At 39.4% G+C, this 11,735-nt stretch overlaps 1 protein-coding gene across 1 annotated transcript; it reads right to left on the bottom strand.

Annotated features, from left to right (window-relative positions):
- Window positions 1-247: 247 nt before the first annotated feature.
- GPN1 (GPN-loop GTPase 1) lies at window positions 248-11,498 on the bottom strand (the record flags this gene model as incomplete). Its single annotated transcript, XM_009581419.1, has 9 exons — window positions 248-338; window positions 1,034-1,073; window positions 3,323-3,405; window positions 5,760-5,906; window positions 8,031-8,076; window positions 9,842-9,936; window positions 10,039-10,117; window positions 10,648-10,685; window positions 11,425-11,498. Coding segments are annotated over 9 exons (693 nt in total), but the record flags the coding sequence as incomplete, so codon positions are not given.
- Between the last annotated feature and the right edge of the window lie 237 nt (window positions 11,499-11,735).

Here is an 11,735-nt window from a genome sequence, read left to right as displayed (position 1 = left end):
TTTTCCAACCTTAAGGATTCTATGGTTCTATGATCTACACAGCAGGGTTTCTTCTTCTCATGTCTGTGACTGACACATAGAAGAGCTAAGTCTGACCCATCCCACAGGAACTAAAGCCCCACTCCTCTTTACTAACATGAAGCTGCTTTCGCACTTTTGCTGTGAAGACAGAAAAGCACTATATGACTTCTCAAGGCAGACTCTTCAGACAACTTCTCCAGTAAACTTAATCTTCCTAATAAGGTACCTGCAAGTGTGTGGCCCTGGACACACACGCTGCCCATGTCCTTCCACAAGTGTTCCAGCTGCTCTCTCTTTTGTTTGTTTTGAGCTTTCTCCTGTAGGTACAAAGTTACATGTGGATTCTGAGTACATTTAAAACCCAATACTAGCAGTCTGTCCCCCAGCCAGAAAGCAGAAGTCAGTAAGCAGGTCTTACATTACAACTAAGGTTACACAGAACTTTTGGATAAATACGGAGAGCAACCTCCAGCACAACAGACTTCATGAACATTTTCAGCAGCATCAGGAAGCCAAACTCAGTGAAGTTGTGCTTGCAGAGAACTGTCCTTTGAACCGCCAGAACTCAAGGTGAGCAGAGCTACTGATTTTGGTACTGCAGTTCAGTCTTCATTATTAATTGTCCAAGTCAAAACAATACACTTCACTGGTGTGGAAAGATACAATGATATTCTCAACAAATCACTTTGGAAAGTTATTTTTAAAAAAGTCCCTATCCTTCTGAATGGAAGATATAAAAATCTTTCCCAATTATTTTCTCACAATTTGCCCAAATAAATTATTAGCACAAAAACACTGAACAACATCTGTTTTACAAAACATCTTTATTTTTGTCAAGATATGTGCTATCAAATCTAGGAAAAAAGGCAGATGGTGAGCTGCAGGACAGTTTTTCCACACTGAGTATGATTAGTAAATGAAATGTTAGACCCTCCCAACATACAGGCACTTGTGTGCATAAAAGTGAGCCCAAGATACACTGCCCAGGTATACAATAGTTAAAGATACTTACCAGTGTTTTTCTCAGGCGCTCATATTCTGGACGATATTCTCTGAAAAGATAAAGAGAGTGCATTCAGTCTGAACTAATACATGACTTGTATTAAGTAAGGATCATCTTGGAGGCTTGTTTCTACCCAAAAAAAGGCTTTCATGTTTGAGAGACATTTCAGAAAGACTAGCAGTATTTTTTACCCAGATTTGGATTCTGAAACCAATGGATGCAAAATAAGTGAACATACTTTATTAAAATAGCAAACCTTTCTCACACCATCTTGTTGGATAAGAAATTAAACCAGCTCGACTGAGGTAGTCATTTCACCGCTACACCTAATCAGCAGATTTATCACTCATCTCTAATCACAGACGTGACCTTTTCTGCCAGTACTTGTGCCTCCTAAGACAGTTCAATGGGATCTCATACAAAAAGACTGTTCACAGACTTCCAAACTATTGTACCACTATGGGACCTTTGAAATATTTCTTTAATGAAGTAAGGATAAAGTGGATGTGGATACCCTCTTTTTAGAATCATGGAATGGTTTGGGTTGGAAGGGACCTTTAAAGATCACCTGGTCTAACCTCCCTTGCCACAGGCAGGGACATCTTGCACTAGATCAGGTTGCTCAAAGCCCTGTCCAACCTGACCCTGAACACTTCCAGTGATGGGGCATCCACAGCTTCTCTGGGCAACCTGCTCTAGTGTCTCACCACCCTCATCATAAAAAATTTCTTCCTTATGTCCAGTCTAAACCTACCCTCTTTCAGTTTAAAACCACCGCCCCTTGTCCTGTCACAAAAAAGTCTCTCTCTGTCTCTCTTATAAGCCCCCTTTACATATTGAAAGGCTGCAATAAGGTCTCCCCGGAGCCTTCCCTTCTCCAGGCTGTACAACCCCAACTCTCAGCCTTTCTTCACAGGAGAGGTGTTCCAGTCCTCTGTTTTCATGGCCCTCCTCTGAACCCGCTCTAACAGGTCCATGTCTTTCTTGTACCGTGGGCCCCAGAACAGTGCTCCAGGTAGGGTACCATAAGAGCGGAGTAGAAAGGGAGAATCACCTCCCCTGATCTACTGGCCATGCTTCTTTTGATACAGTCCAGGATACAATCACCTTTCTGGGCTGCAAGCGCACATTGGCAGCTTATATGAAACCCTTAACTAGAGTTTCATTATGTAGGCAGTGTATCCCAGAATAATTCTTAGGTTATGTGGTAAAATTCCTCAGCACCTCCAAAGAGCGCAGAGAGACATTTGGGGGGGAGAGGAAGCACAAATAACACCCTGCCCAGATACCCCCCAGGCCCATCACAGGAGAGCCATCAAACCATCAAAGATGCATCTAAACAAGCCCAGAGGAACACAGGGGCAAGGTGGCAGGCAGGGAATCGAAATTAAGGACTCGGGGGAAGGGATATCCTATCCCAGCTCCTCCCAGGGCTGTCCCAGGAGAACCATCAGCCCCATGGTCCAGGCATGAAACCCATCACCATGCCTCATCGGGAGCTCTCTGGATCACCTTGCAAGCACAGAAGGGTCGCTGCCTAGGGGTGTTTTTTGAGTATTTGGGATAGCACAGGATTTATTAGGGGATGTTTAGGGGAAGAACCAAAGGTGGGAAAAGGGAGGGACTTAGGAGATTCGGGGAAGAACAAGTGTGGGAAATAGAAGGATAAGGGAATAAAAGAGTCTATTTGCATGTAAGCAGAGACTAGGCAGTATGCAGACCTGGGGCATGACCAGGCCAGACTAATCAGACCTGGGAGCATGAAGCTGCAGCAGCCTCTCTCTGGCTATCCAATCCAGCATGATATATTTTCCTCTAACAATAATCTATGGTCTGGTTTAGGTATTTCCAAGTAATCCAAGTTAATGGATTTGCTTTCTAATATAGAGCAGCCTGGCAGTATTTCATGGGGAGGAATCCAGTAAGGAGCAAATTCTCAAAGAATTATTGAATTTCAACTTGCTCATCTATTCAGTCTGCCAAACTGATCTGTTAGCTTCCTGAGGACAATTCAAACCTTTATCATTGTATGGAATCAGAGGAAAAAAATGACTTCACAGATTTGCTGGCACAGATAGCTTTTACTTTTTCACTGAACAGTTAGTACAAAAATTCACTACTGAATAGTTCCTTTTGACTGCTGCTTTTTACGTTGACTCTTGCACTTAAGTTTATTAGAAACCATAGACTACCTTGGCTGTGAAAAGTGATCAGTCCTTCAAATCAAAGGAGTGGGCTCATGAATCAGTAACTTCAGCAAGTATTCACTGGGTCAGGGACCAAAGGTTATCAACTTACCTCTCATATTCGTCTACAGCTTTAGAAAGCTGAACAAAAAAATCATCCAGTCCTGTGCCAAGCACAGCAGAAACACCAACTACCTATAAAAGAAAACCATATACCAGAACTGAAAAGTAACTGATCCAAGTTTTTAGGTAACTGATGGATGATCAGTTACCTAAGAGTAACTGAAAGAAAGACTAAGCAGTATCTCAAAAAAAAAAACCCCCACAACTAAGCTAAAAAAAATAGGGTAATCTAATGACACCCATTTAATCATCACAGTGGCATAAGAGTGTGCAGTAATACTTCCACTTCTGTCATCCCTACTTTCAACCTCTTTCTCCACCTGCTGTTAATGTTGCTACCTCCAGTTTTTGGTTGTTGTTTTTTTGTTTTTGTTTTGTTTTCTTTCTTTCTTTCTCTCTCATTTAATGCAGGAACCTGGGTTTTCCTGTCTGTTTTACAAATTTTACCACGGGGGGCGGGGAGGGAAGCAACAGCTAAAAAAAAGAAAACCTGACTCTACACCCATCCTTGTACCTCCAATCTCAATACCCCACTAAAAACAGTTAAGACAATACAAGGCCTAAACATAATGAACAAGACACGGCAAAGCAAAAGAAAGATCAAGTCTTTCTTCTGTTTACTTGGTTATTGTTAATAATCCAAGTTCTCATTCTGAACCTAGTATTATAAGTGGTTAGTATGACTGCTGCAATATCAGTGTACTAGAATTAAAGAGCAAAATAGACCACGAGAACTGACCTTTTGCCTCTGAAGTTCTAATACTTTGTATTTAGCTGAAGCACATTTTAAAAGGTACCCAATCCAACCCCCAGAATAGCAAGAGATGGAGAATTTAATCAGTTACTATGGCAATACATTCAAGATGCACATCTGATTTCTAATTTGAGCTTGTCTGTCATTACACTTCTGGCCATTTTTTCTACTTTTATTAAATCATACCTTTAATTAAGACTATTACTGGCCTGTACTTGGTGACCTTAAGAATCTTACATCCTCTAATGAAAATTCTCCCACTTTTTCATAAGCAAGACAGTCTTAACTACTCACTTTCAAATGTAAGACTTCTTCCAACACAGCCTTGCATTTTATCAACAGTACAGTAAATATGCAGACAATCAAGCATTCCAAAGGATTTTAAGCATTAGTCCAGGCACTGTGCCGATATATATTAATATTTATACTTCCATTGCACTTAACTGCAAGCTGCCTTCTACTCTATAATCCTCTGCGTATGTCCTGCTCTCCAGTCTACTATTCCAATAGATATGACATGCATACAACCAGTTGATTAGCAAACAAGGACTAGGAAGTACTTTAGTCCTGCATATGGCACCACTATAATCCATTTTGAAATACTGTATATTGTTCCACGTAGGGCTCTTACAATATTTTTTGTTTTGGCTAAAACAAAATTACCATTATCTATATGAATGGAATCACTTATTTTCATTGCCTTTCTTGTAATACCATTATCTATATGAATGGAATCACTTATTTATTTTCATTGCCTTTCTTGTAATATCCATAAAGCCATTTGCTTGCTTTTTAAGTAAAAGCTGATGAAAAACACAATTAGCTGAACCCTTTTAGCACAGACTATGGGATCATTAACATCCTCCAATGTATAGTGTTTTCAGAGAAACTGAATGGATTTGTCCTCTCAAAACCTGGTAAGTGGAAAAAACCCCACTTTTTCTTGCATCAGCAAATACACGTGATTTTTTTTGGTTGTTTTTTGAGATTCTTTCCCTTCTTCCTACATAGTAAATTGTCCAACTGTACTTGACACTTTCAGAACAAGGAAAATTATCTCAGATGAGAGACACTGCAACACAGAACATTACCTTTTACCAGCCTATCTTAGCTTTCTTCTGATGATTAATCACAATTCACCGTCAAAAGATTCAGGCTGCCACTCAGTGTGACAAGCAACTAAAGTTACTGTTCAAACCAGCAAATCCTCACCCCCAGTGCAAGACTCGTCAACAGATTCCAGTTCAAAAGGGCAGTGCAAAGCCCTTTTACAGAAGGACAGAATGGCTGAGGTTGGAAGATGCCTCTGGAGATCATCTAGTCCAACCGCTCCTGCTCAGAAAGCAGGATTAACTAGAACAGGTTGCTCAAGATCTTGTCTGAGCATGTTTTGAGTATCTCCAAGGATGGAGACTCCACAATTTCTCCGGACCATCTGTTCCAGTGCTCAATCAGTAAAATTACTTTTTTCCTCTTCTGTTTAAACACAGTTTCCTGTATTTCACTTTGTGTCTATTGCCTCTTGTCCTTTCACTGGGCACCACTGAAAAGAGCCTCCCTCTGTCTTCCTTACATCCTCCCATCAGGTACTTTTACACATCAATAATATCCTCCTTGAGCTTTCTCTTCTCCAGGCTTTTATGAGAGGTAGTAAAAAAAGGAAGATTCTTACCTTCAGTGAACTGTAAAATTCATCCAACACTAAACTCATAGAACGAGTCAGGTTACTGACATAGGATGTCTCTTGATTCAGGGCATCCTGAAAAGTCTCAAAGTCCTGCATCCATTCTACTGCAAAACTGTGGTCAATTATGTCAGTCTGGAAGGAGAAGAGAAAAGTTGCAGAAGTAATAATGATGAATTCTTAGCCTTAGGCTGTTAAGTGGACACATAAAAAAATTTCCATTTTAAACTTACTTTCAAAATGCTGACCTTTTCAAAATATTCAGCCCTGATCTAAAGTTTTCTAAGCTCTGTTTTTATCAAACCAATTACTTGAATACAGAAGAGAAGACAAACAACCCCTACCCCAGATTTAAGAAGGCATGTTTAAGGAAACAATTGCAAGTCTAAAGGCTTCTATTGTTTACTGGAAAGGGGCATCCAAAAATTGCATACTGTACAAGAAAGCTTAAGTTGTAAATATTAGATTGAGGCCAGACAAGAACAGTCCTCATTGAAGATCCCATTCTTTCTTGATTGGCTTGGGGTCAGCAGGGAAAGGGAGCCATTTCCACGTTGGGTAACAGCCTACAGGATCTTGGTAAAAAACAGCCTACAGGATCTTCTTCTGACCTGAAGAAGTTATAATCTAAACTCAGTGCAAGACGATGGACACAAACAGGTGAGATGGTTCCATAATTTTACATGGATTAGTATGCAAACAGTCTATTAAAGAGTATAAACATATCTTACCACATGCATATCCACTATTATCACAATATAAATGTGTCTAGAACTCTGATATATTTCATTTCCCAGCACCAATGGGAAGGAAGAAAATAGATAAAGAAAGTATTGCCTAGCATTACTCAAGAGATTTGAGACAGAACTGGATCCATCAAGGGTCAAACCCTGACTATTTAGAGTTAGCTTGATTAAATTCTATAAATAAAATTAAATTAATTCTACAAATTACATTTTTTTTTCCTCTGCCAATCTTAACATTCCTTAAATCTATGTGTTTGCCACTGCACATGTACCAGTTTCTTGGGATTCTTCCATTCTTATCAAGATGCAATTTTAAAATGCTTGTCAAAAATTCTTCAAATGCTGTTGGCTTTACTTTTTACCAAAGGCTAAATATCAGATCAAAATTAAGTTTAAAGTTATGAATCCTAAGCCTTGGGCCTACCTTTCCTTACACATACTAATGAAGTCCCATTTCTTTCAAGTCTTTCAAAAAAATGTATTTCCTTAAAAGAGAATGATTTTCCTACCTCATGCCTTTTTCTACAGAAAAAGCTTAACAGCTTATTCTAAAATCACTGTCTAGAGTTAGAAAGAAAACAATGTACAAAAACTTGTTAAGCAAGCAAGCAGATATCAAAGACATGCATGATTTGGGTCACTGGGAAGATGTGTGTAGTTGGAATACATCAGACACTAATCCTACTCGGCTGGTGTGAGGTAAAATTTCACATTCAAAGCATGGGTTTTCTAGAGGAAGCGTATGGGATATACGTACACGCGCGCACAAAGCTTGCTATGTTGGAGAGCAATTCCTTACAATACAAAGGATGTCTGTGGGGAAAAGGAAGAGTACTCACACCAAAAATCTAATGGGATTCTTTTAATATGTGAAATTGTTATGTTTAAAGAGCTGGCTAGCTGTTAAGTTCAAAAGCACTCCTTTAAGGCTACAAGTACCTTACACAACAGTGGAGGTGTATCCTTAGGCTAGTAAGTATCTGCTTTTTGGCAAATACTGGCATATTTTTAGTGTGTCTGATCAAGACTGATGTAACTTAACCTTTTGTTAAGTTTTGCCTGCTACAATACATGGGTGTCCTTCCTCAAAACAGGCAGGTGTTACACAATTCCCACTGTGACTCATCAGCCTGCTGCTGAGCAGAAATAATTAATGATTAAGACAATTGTTCTGAGGCAGCAGGGGACTATAAAAGCAGATTAGTAATGAACTTACTTGTAAGCAAACAAAGCTAAGTTTCCTTATAGCCCAGGGTTAAGGTGCAAAACATTTTTCATATTGTTAGTATCATCTCTAACTTGAACGTTTGGGTGTAACTGCCATCCCTGATTCTTCTTGTGCATTTGTATACCAGATTAAAGACCCTTTTAGATTCGGTTTTCAGCCTGCAGCTCCCTCTCAGCCTCTCTTTTCTAGAAAATCTATTATTGTACTAAGACAAAGACACTACAGCAAAGCAAGCTAAACAGAACAATGTTCCACTAGGACATAGAAACCACAGCTTTAACTTACTTTGTTCATGACAACAATGAAAGGTAGCTTTGTCTTGTAGAGGATACTGGGGGGAAAAAAAAAACAACACAAAAAACCCCATTAAAAATTAATTTAAATCTCACTAGAATAGACAACAAGTTAAGCGTAAGGCAGACAAGACTCATGCAAAACTGAAGACGTTTAACTTCAAAAGATAATTATTTTCCTCTGCATCAATTAGAATGTAATTTTCACCCAGATCCTGCTTACCATAGTTGAACAAAATACAGCCCCCCAAGATGTAAGTGCACATCTATAAGATATAACATCTCCTTCTATACATCCAGTTGATTTTGATTACTGTTTCTATGACTCTCAGATCCCAGTTTTTAAGTCTCTTTGCATTTTCTAATTCTTCTGACTCAAACCTTAGGTTCTGAGATATTATTTGTGAACTGAGCAATGAATTCAAAGAACTCAAACATCTATAAAGCAAAACTATCTTGAAACATGAGCTTACATATTCATTTCCCTGTATATATTCTAGCATCTTTTGCTCAACACTAATGTCAGAAAAGGCAGCACGTGATAAGACACATTTTGCATACTATTACAGTAATATAGCTTTTAACCTTGGTACAAGGATTGATAGGTTTTTGAAAGCCTTTTACCAACATTTACCATGACAGCTCTAGATATGTTGATCTTTACATAGGTATTTAGTCCCTGGTTTAACATGAAAGAAAACAGATAAATCCATGTACGAGGAGGAAGACAATAAATCAAGAACTCCACGCTATGCTGAGCTCCAAATAAATCTTGAAGAATCACTGAAAGTATCAATAATATTAAAAAAAATTAGAATAAAGTATTATGTCTTTACAAGAAGGAGCTTAAACTAGGCTATCTTGATACATCTTAGATAAATGGTTTTATAAGCAACAGGCAATGTGTTAGATCTGATGTAACTAGCCTTCATCACACTAAGGTCTCATGGATTATTTAATGCTTTCAGTGGGAGTTTTGACCCAATGACCTCCAGATGTCCATTGGCAACTAAATTAATTTGCCTATCCAATGGAAAAACCACTAAGACCGACAATAACCAAAACAGCAGATTAAGTGAATATGAGAGGCATCAATGTGCGCTTGTAGCCCAGAAGGCCAACCGTATCCGGGGCTGCATCAAAAGAAGCATGGCCAGCAGGTCGAGGGAAGTGATTCTCCCTTGCTGCTCTGCTCTCACGGTACCCTGCCTGGAGCACTGTGTCCAGTTCTGGGGCCCACGGTACAGGAAAGACATGGACCTGTTAGAGTGGGTCTCTGTGGGCCCTGAGGAGGGCCACAAAAACAATCAGAAGGCTGGAACGCCTCTCCTATGAAGAAAGGCTGTGAGAGCTGGGGTTGTTCAGCCTCCAGAAGACAAGGCTTCAGGGAGACATTATTGTGGCCTTTCAGTATGTAAAGGGAGCTTATAAGAAAAATGGAGAGAGACTTTTTACCAAGGCCTGTAGTGACAGAACAAGGGATGATGGTTTTGAACTGAAAGAGGGTAGGTTTAGATTGGACATAAGGAAGCAATTTTTTATGATGAGGGTGGTGAGACATTGGAGCAGGTTGCCCAGAGAAGCTGTGGATGCCCAATCACTGGAAGTGTTCAGGGTCAGGTTGGACAGGGCTTTGAGCAACCTGATCTAGTGCAAGATGTCCCTGCCTGTGGCGGGAGGGGGGTGACTAGATGGTCTTTAAAGGTCCCTTCCAACCCAAACTGTTCTATGACTCCCCTCCAAAATAAGTACCAAAAGAGACAGAAATCAAAGCAGATGGACTGCATTTTCAGCTTTTCTTACCTGCAGGCATACAGCATGTTGGACATAAACGTGATAGGGTTAGCACTGCGAGAGGTGTCCATCACATAAACAACAACTGAAGGAAAAGAGGAAGCCTGGAAACACAAAGTAAAAGATATTTTAATTAGAAGTACATGCTGTTCAACAGCCACTTCTTTCACACAGGTTCACTGTCAAGTCATGTAGAAAACACTTACCAGGGCCTCAGTTATGATGGTTCCTGATGCTGACCAGGTGAATACCTCAATTTGCCCTGGTGTGTCAATAATAACATACCTGTTAAGAAGCCACTCCCGACAAACAATAAGGGAAAATTAGTTAAGCACACAGTCCTGTTCTGACTAGATTACCACAAGCACATGCAAATCACATGATTATTCTGTTACTGATCAGAAAAGCTTCTCCCAAACAGTGAAAACATTTATGGGTATGCCTGAAAATTTCCTGTGTGAATTTTGTAACTAAGAAGCATGTACTCTCTTCAGATTCTATTAAAGTTGAAGGCATCAATTAGACAGACAAAAATTGACTGCAAACTCTTCAGAAGAAGAATTAATTGTTGCCTATTTGAACAGTGCATGAGAAAAAATGACAGTCTAAGGGAAGACAAGAAAAGCAGAACTGGAATCAGCAGGATGTATCCGAAGAAAGTCTAGTTGATCTGTTCCAATTCTATGCCCTTTTCCACATAAAATTTATACCAAGGCTGAAAAACAACTAGAAAACATGCAGAGAACCTTTTTAGGATTTCACATGGTTTTCCCACACTGATCCTAGAAAAGTAGAACTTGGTAGAATGTACTCACTTGGATGCATTTTGTCTCTTTTCAATAAACTTCATCACCTGATTGAAAAAGAAGGAGTATACTTTGTATGTACATTCACAACAGGAAACTTTCATAATCTTTTCATAACAGAATCTACATTAACTTGGACAGCTGCATATATGTATCAAAAGAAGATTAAATTCTCTAAGCTTTTCAACGTGTGAAAATGCCCTACTAAGGAAAGGTGGAAAATGCTCAGACACTGCATAGGTCAAAGACAACCTTGATTTTGTCTGTGTTCTAGTACCTGGCTAAAGAAATGGTATAACAAATGCATTTGTTCCCTACTTTTTTACTAAGAGATTGTGCACTGTCTCAATATCTCGCATAAGTTCTCACCCCAGCGCTGATTTAGCATTACGATTTAAGAAAGCAGTCAATTATCAAATAACCCTAAGAAAACTTAACCCACTTCCAGAAGTGAGCTTCCCTACTTCAAAATCAGAGCATTCACATGAAAGATTTTATAGCGAACATAGTGCAACAGTTACGTACAAAGACTAAAGAATGTTCTGTACATGTGGCTTCTAAATTTTACTTTTAAAAATGCTGACAAACTGAAATGTCTCAAATGAAAGCTAATGTGCTTTGGCTGCTTTGCAAAATACATGGTTCTGTATGGAGAATACTCTATCTCCAAAGAAGTATTAGGAGGCTAACCAAACATAGTGCTCTCTGAGACATCAAATACACAGGAACCCCCACTCTCCCAGCACAGTATTTGTAACACAGTATCACATAGGAACAACCTCATACCTGATCAAATCTTGTAGCGAAGAGATTGAGAGAGGTCACTATTCCACCATTTGGGCCCAGCCCATATCTAGATGCTTCATTTAGGAAAGCAGATGATTATGCAGACCTCAGAGTGCTTCTTTTTCAATTCTGATAATAGTTGGCCATGTACAATGCACATTGGATACCTCGCAGCAAAAGACAATATCCCTAATACACAATTAAGTCTTCTAAGTGATGCAGGAGAATAACAAATACTAAGTGGTCTCTCTCTTGCCCAAACACGTGCGACTCACAGAAGGAAAAGGGGCTACATGGTGGCTTTCCCCGCC

Source organism: Fulmarus glacialis, unplaced genomic scaffold, assembly GCF_000690835.1.
Source record: "Fulmarus glacialis isolate BGI_N327 unplaced genomic scaffold, ASM69083v1 scaffold2697, whole genome shotgun sequence".
Taxonomy (NCBI): Eukaryota; Metazoa; Chordata; class Aves; order Procellariiformes; family Procellariidae; genus Fulmarus; species Fulmarus glacialis.
Note: the sequence above shows the minus strand (reverse complement) of the source record. Positions and strands in the feature narration are given on the sequence as shown.